The sequence below is a fragment of the Danio rerio genome, chromosome 3 (genome assembly GCF_049306965.1).
Source record: "Danio rerio strain Tuebingen ecotype United States chromosome 3, GRCz12tu, whole genome shotgun sequence".
In the NCBI taxonomy this organism is placed as follows: Eukaryota; Metazoa; Chordata; class Actinopteri; order Cypriniformes; family Danionidae; genus Danio; species Danio rerio.
The window spans coordinates 20,878,283-20,894,143 of record NC_133178.1 but is presented as its reverse complement, the minus strand read 5'-3'; the positions used below and the strand labels follow the sequence as shown (position 1 = coordinate 20,894,143).

The 15,861-nt window shown below is 36.4% G+C and overlaps 1 protein-coding gene across 2 annotated transcripts in view; it reads right to left on the bottom strand.

The window, feature by feature from the left end:
* Window positions 1–4,998: 4,998 nt before the first annotated feature.
* kansl1b (KAT8 regulatory NSL complex subunit 1b) overlaps window positions 4,999–15,861 on the bottom strand; it is a 97,015-nt gene continuing 86,152 nt past the window's right edge. For both annotated transcript variants that reach the window (XM_068218891.2, XM_005171596.6), the window contains 8 exons: window positions 13,777–13,959; window positions 11,252–11,419; window positions 11,015–11,157; window positions 10,810–10,928; window positions 10,657–10,714; window positions 7,630–7,742; window positions 7,099–7,354; window positions 4,999–5,480 (listed from right to left, as the gene is read on the bottom strand). In XM_068218891.2, the coding sequence (XP_068074992.1) occupies window positions 5,247–5,480; window positions 7,099–7,354; window positions 7,630–7,742; window positions 10,657–10,714; window positions 10,810–10,928; window positions 11,015–11,157; window positions 11,252–11,419; window positions 13,777–13,959 (1,274 nt within the window). In that variant the 3' untranslated portion in view covers window positions 4,999–5,246. The remainder of the gene's footprint in view (window positions 5,481–7,098; window positions 7,355–7,629; window positions 7,743–10,656; window positions 10,715–10,809; window positions 10,929–11,014; window positions 11,158–11,251; window positions 11,420–13,776; window positions 13,960–15,861) is intronic.

Below are 15,861 nucleotides of genomic sequence, written 5' to 3'. Positions count from 1 at the left end.
CTCGTTTTCTCGTGAAACAAACGGATGCAACATCGTTTGGTCAGGTGTAGCCTAGTTGCGTTACACGTCTTCGGTCACTTTGGACTGTGAAGGTTAAGTGTGTGACTTCGATTTCTAGATAATAGGGGGTAAAAAATGCACTTAGAAAAAAAAAATACGTACAAATGTGTACGTCCAGGCAGGGTGCGAATTATACATTGACGATTGGGGGTCAAGTTGTTATGCTATGTTCAGTAATATGCCTCATTGAACCAAACTTTTATATTTGCCTAATTTAATAACTAAGTTTGTCATCAAACTTGTTCTATTTTTTCAGTGTTTTGAGGGATATTGAGTGGTTCTTAATGACATTTGTGATAAATAAATAAATAAATAAAACAGTGAAAGGTTTGCTTTCTGGCACCTAATGGATGACTAAGAAACACGTTCGTATTGTACATAACTTCCATGTGGAAGCCAGTGAATAATCAAATACAAACTATGTATCTAGATTTAGACACCTACAAACACATTTTTAAAAGAAAAAAGTTTTGTGAACATTTTGAATACTAGATTTGCCGGTTTCAAATCGATGATTTAATATTTTTGGCGCAAACCTGTATATTAAACAAATGTACATTGAAGTTATTTATTATTGTAAACATTAATATTAAGATATAAATCAGAGAAAACTATTTCTTAACCACTAAAGGGCAGACTCCCACATTAAATTTAATTTTGATGTCCTTCAGGGAGGATCAAGCATATATTAGAGGGGGTCAGACCACCCTGTAATGGACTATAAGCTGCACGGCTAGTATTTCAGCCAATAATGAACTTTCGGTGAAAGATTTGTGACTATTTTCAATAAGACTCATTTTACAGCATTGATGTTCTTATTTAATTCAAATCAGTTAAATAAACTTAAGCATCCATTTGCTTGTTAAAGCATTAAAGAGACGAAAAACCTTTTAAACACAGGCGCCGTCATTATCAACAGGCTAGTGCAGAAACTCCATTGAAAATACTGCAGTAAAATTAATGTCCATTTTTCAAAGAAATGGCATAGAAAAATGTAATTTAATGCAGTGCTTCTTGTTTGGTCTGGACCCACTTTATATCGCATCTCAGCCAGGCAGTGAAGATGACTGTTTTTTTTCAAATCAGATCTTAAATGCAGCAGTTTTGTATAGAAAGACAATAAACCGGAAGCCCTGGGGCTGGCTGACTGAAATTAAAAGTCAGTGTGCATACACCCCATTCACACCCTTAAATACAGGCCTATTGTAAAGTCAGATTAAATCATGGGCAGAATTTAATAAAAATAAGGTGTTCTACTTGGTTAGTTATTTGTTGTTGGCCTACTTGCATTGTTTAGCTATACGCTGCAATACAAATGCATATATATTTTGTTTAATTTAACATTTAAATAGTTTTTAGATAAGTGTTAAAGGGGTCATTTAGGCTATCTATTAACAGAATCAAAATAACCATGGAATAAATCTGTTTCATAGTCAATTTAAAGAATTTATGAAAACACTGGCAAGAAATGCAGTAAAGCTATTAGCTAACAATTACGTAATAACTAACAACCAGTTAGGATTTCAAAGGTTTTATGAGATTAACATCTCCTGTAGGCGATCCTTTCTTTTTAAATCAATGAATTTACAAGACTTTCCGAGCTATTCTGGAAAAAGACTTGGTCTAACTACAAATATATTGATTACAATTCAATATTCATTTTCTTTTGGCTTAATCCAGGGTCACCACAGCGGAATTAACCGCAGCATGTATTTTACACAGCAGATGCCCTTCCAGCTGCAACCCATCACTGGGAAACATCCATAAACACTCAATCACACACATACACTACAGTCAATTCATCTTACCTAATTCACCTATATCTTTGGACTTGTGAGGTAAGCTGGAGCACCTGGGGAAACCCACATGAACACAGGGAGAGCATGCAAACTCCACACAGTAATGGCAACAGCCTCAACCTGGGCTCGAACCAGCGACCTTCTTGCTGTGAGGTGACTGTGCTACCCACTGTGCCACCATGACACAACTTTACAAAAATGTTCAACTTTAAATTTGGCCAATAATCCAAGCAAGCACAACTTTACCTACCAATTTGGAAAGGGGGAGGGGGGAGATTAACCAGAGGTATTGTTGCTCTGGCTTGAAGCAAGACATCTAAAATTAAAAATAAAGGAAAACTAAGAGTGTGATACTTTTTCTTATTTGAATAGATTTATCATACCTGGTCTTTAGCATCCTTTTGAATGTTTAGTAGTAGTTTTAAATGAGTGGCCTTTATCTGGGAGTTCAGGCGATGATTACAGTGCAGATAAACCCTGAACATTCACTTGATTTCTAAATTGAAAATTGATTAATCCGTTAATCAGACAAAACTTGCTTCATTTATGAACCTGATGATAAACCATTTTTCCTAAAACAGAAAGACAGAAGACATTCAAGTACAATATATTTCACTTTTAATTTGAGAAGCACAAATGTTCCTGTCAGATCAATTATCGATAAACTTTTTTTTTCTTTTTACTCGTTGCCTCTGCATAAAGAAAGTGTTAAATATTCTCATGTGTCTTCTCCCTAGACAATCAGGACAGCTACAGCCTGAACAACAAACACAGTAAAGAATCAAACAAGGTATGTACAAAATAAACTTTTTTTTTTGATGTTGTCTTTTTGTACAAACTATTACATGCTAAAGGATATACCAGACTCACCCAACCCTCATTCACCACATATGAAATTCAAAGTATGAAAATAACTCACACGATACAATATTGGCTTTTGAAAGCTAGTCAAACCTTATGGTACATTTGCCTGATAAGTACACAGACCCCCACAGAGAACCATAATTATTAATGATATTAAGAATGAATGGGGTGACGGGTTTCTCAGCAGGAAACGGGACAGTTGCGGATGGTCCCCTTATGATTTGCCACACAACCTCAAAACAAGAAAAAAAACAAGAAAAAAAAACGAGATTTCAATGACGCTATGGATGAAGTTACACTCCAGTGAGTTATAAAGGAATATATTAAGGATTTCTGGTTTACATGACATCCCTTAAACAAGAACAAATGGCTACAATAGCTAGAATTATGTAACGACAGATACAGAGAAGCTACTTATAAAACTCATAAGTAACTTGTGTCCGCTATTAGACTTGTACATTCGCATTAGTTAAAATAACAGGAAGGAGTTGCAAGCAGTGACTCAACTGACCTGGGAACAAACCGAAATCATTCCTAGTCATGAAAAAAAAATAATAACGGGGTTGTGAACGACAGCAACTGAGGGAGCCAACGAATGAAAACTTGCCAAGTCCTTTTCTGTCAAGCACTTTCTTACTTAAACATCACGTTACGGTATTTGAAGATGGCTGGGGTGTCCGAATTCAGTCCTGGAGGGCCAGTGCCCTGCAGATTTTAGCTCCAACTTGCCTCAACACACCTGCAAGGATGTTTTTAGAAAGCTTGATTAGCTAGCCCAGGTGTGTCTGATTAGGGTTGGAACTAAACTTAGCAGGACACTAGCTCTCCAGGACTAAGTTTGGACACCCCTGCTGTTAGGCCTAGGTCTCAAACTCAATTCCTGGAGAACCGCAGCTCTGCCTAGTTTTTTTTAACCCTAATCAAACACAGCTGATCCAACTAATAAAGGTGTTCATGACTACTCGAGACTATTAAGCCGGTGTGAGTTGGCAGAGGTAAACTATGCAGAGCTCAGGAAATGAGCTTGAGGCCATTGCTGTAGAGCAGGGGTGTCCAAACTAAATTCCTTGAGGGTCGCAGCTCTGCATAGTTTTGTTCCAACCCAAATCAAACACAGCAGATCTAACTAATCAAGGTGTTCAAGACTACTATAAACTAGTGTGAGTTGGAGGTAGTAGGAATTTCACTATGTAGAGCTGCGGCCCTACAGGAACTGAGTTTGAGACCATTGCTGTAGGACAGGGGTGTCCAAACTCAGTCCTGGAGGGCCGGTGTACTGGAGAGTTTAGCTCCAACCCTAATCAATCACACCTGAAGCAGCAAATAGAGCTCTTACTAGATATACTAGAAACTTCTTGACAGGTGTGTTGAAGGAAGTGAGAGCTAAACTCAGCAGGACACCGGCCCTCCAATACCAAGTTTGGACAGCTCTGCTGTAGGGTATTGCAGATTGTGTTTTATTAAACAAGACATATTTTAAACCAATGGTGGAGCTTTTATAAATGAGGCCAGGAGACACACACACACACACACACACACACACACTCAAAAACAAAACAAAGGACAGCACTTTTCAGTTTATACTGGAGTGATTGCATATTCTCTGGACTAACCTGATCATGCATAGCAACGTCAAGTGCTTCAAAACTCACATTAATGCAAGCTCACAGGAGAAAGGGCCACAATGCTAAGCAACAGTGCAATCGAGTGTTCAATATTAGCGGCCTGCGCATGTTTATTTGGGTGCTGATTGTTGGGTCACCGACAATAGTGTCGTGCAAGAGAGACCGATAAAGTGCTCTAATCAGACATTATTTAGAAAGCAACAGGGTTGTGATGAAGACACCTGCTCTCTCTTTCGCTCCGACAGAAACGGGCCATGGCATACAAGAGAACGTGAGACACAAATGAAAGCAGAAGCTGTAATTTATCCAAAATTCCAGACATGAGAAACCTATGCAGTAATATGAAGGGAATGTGGAGAGAAAAGGAAGTGCTTTCACACAGAGAGAACAAAGAGAGGCATTGGCGCCATTGTGCAAGTCTCTTGTAATCATTATTATTGGCTTTATTTTGGTGTTTTATCACTCCGGTATAAACCGTGAGGCTAAATGGGTAATTTCTGATGGTATACTGAAAACACAACGCAAGCGGAGCCCCTCAGATTGATCAGCAAGCTTAGGGGAAAGTGCTCTTCTGCAATAGACGAAAGGTGTAGGAGCTTCTTATCTTGGTTTAGCCCTCAAGCTAATCTTTCCTTCTTTTTCATATTTAATTTCTTTTTATTATCCTAATCAATTTGATTCTCAAGTGACCCGAAATTAAAACGCGTCTCTTTATATATATATCTCCATACAATTCACTAAAAACCGTGAAAGAATTTACTGATGTTTGAATATCAAACAACAGGGACTTTCATTCGTTTGGTTGTTGTTTTTTTCCGTCTACGTTGCTGCTGTTTTAGGAGTTTCTGAAAGCTGGTGGATGATTGGGGGGGATTGGCGGGTGAGCAGAGTCTAGGCTTCATCGGTGAGTAGGTTTGGGTGGGTTGGTTGGTTTCTGCTTTGTGCCGTCATCGCAGAGGGGCGACGAAGGCCCAGTGTCGGACTCCGACTTGGACGACCTACAGCCGGACACCCGTCGAATGGTCCTGCATTGCCTCTCGCCAGTTGGACTGAGATGGATTTCAACTTCCTGTTGCGGCTCCACATCCAGTGGAAAAGTCCGACGTTCCCATGGCTGTACCGGCTGGGGAGTCTGGAAAACAAACAGAGGCACACCAAGTGATTATAAGCAGAAGCAAATTGGAGACAACTGCACCTAAAGGTCACATATCTGGCAAACAATTTTTTTTGGTTGTTTTTAATGCGTCAAGATGACATTTTTATACATATAAATCAGTGTGTCCAACAGTTTGTTTTTGCTCAGGGGCAGCACATTTTTGAACTATCTTCAATGAGAGTATGACAAGGTGCTGGACGTCTTTATGTTTAGTTATTAAATGTCCTGTGAAATTACAATAGACATTTGTAGGTGTTAGCTTAAGTTTGTTAGTTTTAAGGATTTCTATTAGCTTTTGCGGAGTTCAACAAATCATTGCTCGTTCATGTGAGTAACAATCACACAGTGTGAACTCATCGCCAATGAGTTGGCGACGCCCATTTGGTGTGCTAAACATCTGGATCTGTTAATGATTTAAAATCATGTTGTGTGAAATATGTTCTGATTGAAAATAACATTTGCGATTACCTACAGCCAATGAGAGAGCAGCATCCAATAGTCTGGGTATCTGCAGGTCAGCAGGAGATTGGGGAGAAGTTGTGTAATTTATAACAAAATATATACTAAGTGACCTCGCACTGTTTCTATGTCACTTCTCACAAGTGTTTGGTTGTGAGATGGACCGAGGCAACATTGTTGGCGATTCTTAAAGTCATGCAGTGTGAAGCCCACTGTCACTGATCCATCTAGCAGTGTAATCAAAGCAGCGACGGAACACTACCCTAGATAATCATGCAATGTGAAAACATTTGTGACATGACTACTTTGAAAATCATGCAGATTGAACTCGGCATTAATGTGCTCCAAAACATTGACATAATAAGTGTATAGAAAATATAGAACTGATATAAATATCCAAAGCTTGCAATATTTCACTTCCGCCTAAATAAATAAAAGTTTTTTTTTTTCACGCCACCTCATACTCAAGTTTCTCATTAAATCCTGATCAATCAAATGCTTTCTAGTATCTGACATGCCCCACCCCCTTAAAGACACTTATCATTTGCTTTTCATTTGAAGCGCTTGAGCTGTGATAAAAACTAAATGCTATTGGCTGTTTTTTTTTAAAGGGGAGGAGCTACATTCTCTTTTTTTATTATTATAAAACCTATTTAACAATTTACATTTTTATTCTTATACTAGTTTTTATTCCTGTTTATGTAAAGCACTGAACTACCATTGTGTATGTGCTATATAAATATATTATTGTAAATGTGCTATAAAAATAAACGGGCCTTGCCTCACTATATGTCCCACCCTCTCAATGTTTTTCAGTTGAGATTAATTTAAAAAATTCCCATTTCGAAGCACTTCATGGGACCTTTAACTGGATGCTGCAAGTTCAATGTTAAACTGCTTGCTTTAACAAAAACTCACAAAAAATCTGTCAAGCCTTTTCATATTATACCAATAGTAGGTCTAAAAATACACAATGGCATTACTGAAAATGAAGGCATATGTTGCACGGATAAAGAATGCAGTCCAAATAAACGGCAGTGTTAACTTGTTTTCTGCAACTGAATGCTTAATATCTAAAAGTATGGGGATTCCCATTCATTTGAATAACTGCATCACTTTCACATAAGAGGCCTACCATCTCCTCAATGGTATCTGGTGTGGAACAGCGCGTGTCCTCATTGGACAGCAGCCGGTGCGAGTCTCTGGAGGCCGGTGTGTGCAGGCCGGTCAGCATCAGCATCTCTGGGCTGGCTGGGCTGGTGGGAGACGCCACTGAGCTGTACTCATGCAGCAGGTGGAAATGCGGCGTGTCTGGAGACGAGGGCTGTGGTGTGGAGGGGTTGGTGCCGCACAGTAAGGGGGTTGTCCGTCCATCCACAGACTTGTATGACCTGTGGAGAAAAATATTACCATGCGACATTTCTGTAATGTCCGTTGCTTAATAACTTCTCGTAACACTGTTGCAAGCGACCAGCCTGTTGTCATTTTGTGCAGCAACTTTAATCTCTGGAGTTTAAAAGTGCCAGCTTTCTTTCAACAGATCAGCTGCCATCATGAAGTGCAAAAATCAGCAGTCAGCTACACACCACAAAGTTGTTCATCAGATGAAAAGAGTTGCGCTCATCACTTAAAAAGGATAAAAACTAGTTTAAGTTCTGTTTCCCACCTGCTGCCTCTCCTCTTTGCGATGTTGCTGGCAGTCCAACTCCAGCGAGAGCGCTCTTGCTCCTGTAATGGAAGGTGAAGCTGGGAGAAAGTGACATCAGAGAGATCCTCGACCTGACAAAACAAGAACATTTAATTAAGAACACAAGCTGGAAAGTTTGATGCAAAATTCTACCTGTGAATCCTTCGAGTAAATAATTTATTTATTACAGTATTTGTTTTCAGAAATCTCAACACATGCAGTTTTAAGCCCATTTTATTAAAAGATGCTGAATGACAAAATAACTATAAATTATTTATTTTTCTTAAACAAACAAACAAAAAAAAAAAAACTGTGTAGGGTGTCATTTGTGACTTGTGTGTTCATTACAGCTAGCAGGAAACATTGGCACATACTCTAGTTTATCATTGGTTTAAATTTCATATGGATGTCTAAAATATCCTGACTGCCAACACTATAAATTAGTCTCACACACAATATTTGTCATATCTGCAGGCATGTCTGTTGAAAAATGACTGTGCTTTCTATTAAGACCACATTTTGGGGAATTGATGTGCAATATTTATTTTATATAATAATATTCCGATGGCTGTTTTAATGATGTGCCTATACTGACACGGTGTATTTAATCTCTCACTTTGCAAAAAAAACAATTACAAACATCTTGCAAAACATTCACTGTTTAATGAAGCCTATTAGAATGTAGTTGGAATGACTATCATTCAAACTATGCTATATATCGTTGTATGGATAATCACAAGGATGTCGGTTTCCACGATTTTGGAGTGTGATTTTATTGTGATTTAGAACTACAAACAAGCTAATATCGAGCAGGTTATGTTTCAGCAACTATATTGCCAATCTTTCAATAAATCGACTGTCAAGATTAAATAAATGTATGAACTTCATTAAGACAGACTGTCCGCAAACTACTAGCAGTTTTAGTGTTATATTTATCCATGACAGGCCTTAATCAGCCAAGGTGCCAGAACTGAAGCACGCAGCAAATCGTTTAAGATTAAAAAAAAGGACAGTTTTTAATGCTATTAACAAACCATGAACGTATACTTTTACCTCAATAGACTACTACTTGGTTGTTTATTAAAGTACATATTGAATCAAAACTAACCATACTGACTTAGTTAGCTCACATTTCTAGTTTTGTGGTAAACAAGTCATCTGTGCATGTCATCAAGGGGAAAAAAGTATCACCCTGTAATCTAAAATTGAAATCTGAAAATGCACTTCCTATTTGTTTTCAGTTAAATTCTCAGACTATTGGCCTATTATACACCCAGCGCAATTAGGCGCAAGATGTGTTTTGCATGATTTCTTGCCATTTACAGACCAACACAACCCTCATGTTCCTGTTTTGCGCTACGTTTTTTAAATAGGAAATCTAATTGCGGCACTTTGTGGACGGGTGTGCCAGTCTATAAAGGAGGTGTGTTAAGGCACATTGTTTGTGCTAAAACTAAAAAGCAGGTTTAAAGTCCAGCTTTAGCGTGTTAGTTATGCACCTTGCAGGTTTAAACGCTTAATACACACAGCATGTACAGCAACACACAGAGATCTTCACATTGGGAAAAAAAAAGATAAGGGAATAAAATGTTACAAACATCATTATTTTCTACATAAATATAAAAACCCCTACCTCCATGCTTTCTTGATTTTTTTTTTCAGTTTATTCATGACAATGTGGGGTATAAGAATAGGACGTGTGTTTGAATATAACTGCTGGAAATTAGAACTGAATTTAGAAACAGCTTGAAACAAATCTTTGCACTTAAAATTATGTAGGCTGATGGATGTCTTTAGTGGAGTGCATACAACAGTTATCCATGAAAGTAAAGGAGTAAAAAGAAAAAAGTACAGAGGTTGAATAGAGGACGCTCGTTTTTATTTTTATCATCGTGCTGCAGAAAGTCTGTTTAACGGTTTTCTTACTAGTAAAGTGTTTAGTTTTCCACTTAAATTCCACCATGTTAATATTTAGATGTACATTTTATAGTAATATTTAACCACGCCCCACCAACTGCCAGTTTTGACAGTGCTATGACAACAAACAGAAATGGTTAGCAGGAGTCTGTTAGGTTGAAACAACTCTCCCAAAACCCCTTTCCTGAACTTTCTGAATAAAATGCCTACTTAATCAAATCAGCTCGCAGTAGAAAAAAAACAAGCCTCATTTAAGTTTTCTCATATAATATTTTGTTTCTCTAGGAACTGCTTCACAATATAAAAAAAACAGTTGCAGCTTCCTGTTAGTGCAGACATTAATAGTAAAGTACTAGTTGGGTTTAGGTATTGGTTGAGAATGAAGGTTGATTTATACTTCTGCGTTAAGCGCAGTCGCATAGCCTTGCCATGGCTGACGCAGACTCTGATGCGCACCTTTTAAAAAAATGTAACAACACATCGCGGCGACATATTGCACAAGATCTATGATTGGTCGGCTTAGAAGTGGTGACGAGTGTGGGCAGTGCTGAGAGCCTGATGGAACCAGTGTTAACAAGTGTCGAGTACAATGAAGTGAATCTGAAGTGTCCGTTTTGCATTTACCTTTTGATTAGTTGTCGCACATCTGCCGGTTCCCACCTCAGAATGAGCAAATTTTAGCTACATTAAGGCAGCGTTAAAAAAATATAAAACTCCCGCGAAGAAACTTGACAGAGGAACATAACCTACTGCCAGCTAGCATTTTAGAAGTGTTATGGCAGAGCAACACAAACAGCACGAAGAGGTTTTAATGCTTGAGTATATGCAAGGCATGTGCCGTGGGTTGCAGAACTATAAATCAGCCTAGGATGTAAAATAAGATTAAACTTTGTAAGTACTACTAAACAGTTAAAATCCTAATAATAGGCAGTTAATATTCCAGTAGCAAATGGTGAGAAATGTTACTTAATCTAAACTGCTGACAAAAAAGTATTACTATCAACATTGCTCAACCTATAATATAGCAAAAAAAATCTAGATAGGACGCAAACAGTCCGCAAACACCCAAAAACATGCAAATACCCATACCTCCACTGCATCATCCTCTTCAGCGATGGGCTTGGCAAAAACGTCCACTTCTCGCCAGCTACAATTAAAAAGCAAAGGGCAAAATATTGATTAGAAAGGGGGAAAATCTTTGAAGACTGATGCAACTGAAATGACAGCATCTGCATTTCTGACCTTGGGGTGAGAATCTCTTTGTACTGTAGCTTCTCCACTCGGGTCGTGGCGGCCACAGACATGGGGATGACGATGTTATTGATGTCAAAGGGACTCTCTCCTCTTCTTCTTCGAATAGTCTGAAATAGTCATGCACAATCATAAGATATCTGCTCCCGTGGGTTTGCACAAACAGACTTGGGAAACGTTTTTAAGAGAATCTTACAGCGGCAGCGTTGCTGTTGAGGTGCAGGGGTGTAGAGGTTTCGGATGCTGACGGCTGTCTCATTAGAGGACTGTGGGTCGGTGTGGTGAGAGTGGACAGGGATGGACATGGACTTCCGAGGTCCATGTACAACTTGGGAGCATCTTCAGACAAAAATTGAATGCATTGTTTAGTTACAGCACTGACATTGATTTAGAAAGGAAATTTATGAAAGTGAACAAGAGAGAAGAAACGCACTCTCTGAGCGGTCCAGCGAAGGTTCACGGGGTCTCTTGCGGCTCAGGCTTCGGTCAAACGAACTGCTATGGCGGAAATGCTGGCGAGAATCAAGTTTACTGGCACTCATTGGGATGTCTAATGGCTGACGCGACACCTTCTCTGAACGCACCTTATGATGCGGCAATCCTGAGAGAAAAAGAAAACAGCAATATTAAAAAAGAAAAAAGAAAAGAAAAACTTGGTCTAGAATAGAAAAATTCAATAAAATTATTTTGTTATTAGCCATTTATTATTTTTTTTAGAACTTGCTTGATTTTATAATTACTCTTAGGTCTGTACTTCTGTACATTGTGTTTTACATAACTTGTGTCCATTGTTTATGATTTCACTTTTAACCCTTGTTTACTGTTCAACTTGACTACCCTTTCGTTATGTTCGCAGCTGTTTTTGCCCCATTGACTTCCATTATAACAACATTTTTTTGATTTCAAAGCCATGATTCACTCATAATTGCTGATGTTTTTCCCTTTTGGTAAAAAGTAAAACTTTTAATTAATACTGTGGTTTATCGGTTAGCAGCATCAACCCTTTGTTTATATGGAGTTCTATGGAGTAAAACAACAAATTATAGTGTGTGCACATAAATACACTTAGGTCCAACCCCAATTCCAATTCTGCTCATCTCTCATTCAAGTTCAGGTTGTTATCAGCATGACATTTTGTACAGTATTGCCAAGGCATTTTAGATGTATAAAATAAGTAATATATTGACATCAAATTAATAAAATACACAGCAAACAAGAAATAAATGACAGGAAAAAAAAGAATAAACAGACAATCTCAAAAAATTATAATAATTTCAAGAATAAAACTTGTAGATTATTTAAATAAGACAAATGAGTTAATTACCCATTACTAATGATGTACAATAACTCTGACACCAATTTTGCTGAGTATTTAGTAAAGTATTTCTGAGTCGTTTAGATTAAAGAATTAATTATTTAATGTCTTTCTCAATATCACGATTGTGCACATAAAATTAATGAGTTTAAAAAAGCCAAAGCCCGAACATTTAGTAGATGTAGAAACCCCGGCCAGACGCAAAAACTTCTGAGTTCTGAGTCTCTGTGAGTCTGCAGAGCATGTGAGTGTTGACAGTTCTCACACACAGAACGAGCAGTTTAAAAAGGGTAAATGAGAGAAGATTTTTCCACTACTTAATTGCTCAGGAATGTTTGTTTATATTAGGTGAATACAAAAAAAAAGTGTAAACAGGATGATAATAGTAAAAAAAACAAAAAACTTGTCACTAAGTATACTTGGGAGGCTGTTAATATACCTGGGCGGTCCACCCAAGTCTATCGCTGCGTCCGATATTGGATGCCTCCATACTATACAGTACGCTAAAATCAGTATGCGATCGGAGTAGTTTGTCCAAATTTATAGAATCCGAAAATTAGTGAAGAACCCAGATGACCTACTACTTCCAGCAAGATTCTGGAGTGCGCATCCCATGTAGCTGCGCTATCCCATGATACCCCGAGAAAGAATTCATAAATGGAAGTGAAGCGACGCAACTGATGCAGGTAGGTCACGTGACCATGACAAAATGGCGGATGTTGTACGTCCAAATTGCATTCATACTTTTCACATTCATACGGTATAGAACGTACTTTTCTAACGACCAAGTAAAATGTTTAAATTCAAAAGCAGTACCTACTAAGTAGTAGGCGGTTTTGGATGCAGCCTATGTGTTTGAAGCACTGCATCGTTTACATTTTTTAATCTAATGTGTTTTAATCTAAAAGGATATTTTACATAAGTGTTGGGTGTAGCATCATAATATGAAATCAAATCAATATATTTTAAACCTTATTTCTAAATTTATTTGAAATGTCATCCTTTATATGCAACATCACCGTTGATTGCCAATTTTTTTGGTAAAGCATTATCAAGGGAAAGTTGCAAATATTAATGTGCACAAAATAATCAATAAAATGGAAATAAATAAGCAATGAGTGTTCAAAAATGTTTGTGTTGCGAAACTGCCTCAATTCTAAATCTGGATCCTGTTCAGACTTTAATAATTCATATGTGTGTATGTATATATATATATATATATATATATATATATATATATATATATATATATATATATATATATATATATATATATAAAATAGCATCAGCAACTGTAGCTGAACTTGTATGATGCCAGAAATAACTGCTGAGTCACTGCAGCCAGACACTCACAGGTCACTTTAACTGCCCATACATGCAGCCACATTTAGACTCTCCTAAAGGTGTAAGAATTTGCATCGATGGGAGAAAATTCAGCTCCTGACATTTTGGATGCTGAAACTGCAGGGAATTTTCTCTTACAATTAAACAGCCAGAGCTGTGGTCTATATATTAACATGCAAGATAGAAACATAGAAAACTTTCCAACTCTTACAAACCAGTTTCCAATAAAATAGAAGTCAATACGTGTGGCTAATGAATGAGATCTTTTGGTGTCTTTAGCTGTTTTGAATCCCACTTACGGACTGTGGAAAGGTGAGAGTTGATGAGTCTGTGTTTGTCTTTGGATGAAGGGTCTGATATACGGCTACCCAAACACAACTTGTGCTTGAGCGAAATCTTCTTGATGGGCTTGATTTTCTCGAGAGGACGATTCTGCCAGTGTCCCTTCAGTACACGTTGCATATGTAAATTCATCATCACATCTGAGAGAGAGAGAGAGAGAGAGAGAGAGAGAGAAAGAGAGAGAGAGAGAGAGAGAGAGAGAGAAAGAGAGAGAGAAAGAGAATTTATTTCAGGTAAGATCAAAACATCTGTTCCTCCTAATCTGTGCTTTATATGTAATAACTTTCTTCATCTAGCACCAACTTTTCCAATTCCCAATAGGCAAGTCTTGCTCTACATCATTTTCTACTTGAATATCCTATTTTCACCTTCAAAAATTGCATCAGATGAGTGAAAGTAAAAAGATTCCATAGAGAATATAAAGTCTGAAACAGCTCTGCAGCAATGCGCTGTTGGCAAACATCTTCTCTTTCAGTCAGAATTACAGTTTTAATTCTACAACTCTCCAATCTCCAGTGTTGATTTTACTCATTTACAGACATCTGACCTTGATAGACTGAAGAGAAATAATTAATAATTAATAATAACATATCAATATAAGATACTAAAATGATTTATGAAAAGTCACAAAATTTCCACTCTATTGATTTTAAGAAAAAATATATATAATGGAAGATTTCTATCATGCCATCTACTTCCCAATGGCAAATATTGTTTCCTTAGCTCATTAGGTAATACAATGTGGCTGAACTGCTTCTTGGACAATATTACCCAAAATACATTTCAATTAGGACTACAAATGTCACAGCTTTACTCTTCAAAGCACCCTTCCCTTCTACCTCAATAGTTTGATAAATGTTTATTTATCTTTCGGTTTTATCCACCTCACCAATTATTCACATTTTTTTAAATAGTTGAATTTACTTAGAATTAAAAGCATATCTGCCCTGATTGCTGTACGTAGATAAATATTTTATACACATGACCCTTTTTAGTTACATTTTGGGAATGTTTTGCACATGTTTGCACATATAAACATATTTAAATGTCATAAAATATCAAAATCACTGGTAGTTTTTTGTATCGTTAGGCAAGGAGAGAGTATTTATAGAGCACTTTTAAAGGCAATAGAAATTAATTAAATAGTAATTCAATGTGCTTTTGAAAAACAGTTAATAGAAAAAGAAAATAAATACATGAAATAATGAAATTAATAAAGATACATTCAATGAAATGAAAGAGTCATAAAAGGACATTTGTGTGCATTACCTAGGAATCATCATTAGACAAGATAAGAGCATTTAAATAGCGCATTTAGCAAACAATGTTAATTCAAGGAGCTTTTGGTAAAAAAAGAAAAAAATTAATAGAAATAAATTACAGCGGTAATTTTTTTTTCTCAATTTATTTCTATTAATTTTTTTTTTATTTGGCAATCAACAGGCAGATACAGGAAACTAAGAAAATAATAATAATAAAAAACAAAGATGCGCTCGAATTGTGTAAATTTTTTTTATTAGTATATATATATATATATATATATATATATATATATATATATATATATATATATATATATATATATATATAAAATTTACTTTATTTAATTTACATTTTTTACATTGTGTTTTGTTATTTCATCAAGATTACATAAAGTAAATGGCAGTGAAAAATGTACCCCTTTAAAACAGATGTATTGTATTGATTATGCTGCTATATTAAAAAAATAAATTACAAAATAAAATAAAAAACATTAATTGATATGAATGAGTCATAAAAGGACATTTATGACCATTAACTAGGAATCATCATTTGGCACGGTAATGATATTTATATAGCGCATTTTACAAACAAGTTTATTTCATAAAAATAAAAAATCTAAAAATCTAAAAAACAAGACAATAAAGATACCCTCGAACTGTGTGAATTTTTTTATTATTATTATTTAATTATTATTATTATTATTATTTAATAATAGCAATATTTTATTATTGCTATTTTTTACTTCATTTTTTTACACCGTGTTTTGTATGTATTTTATT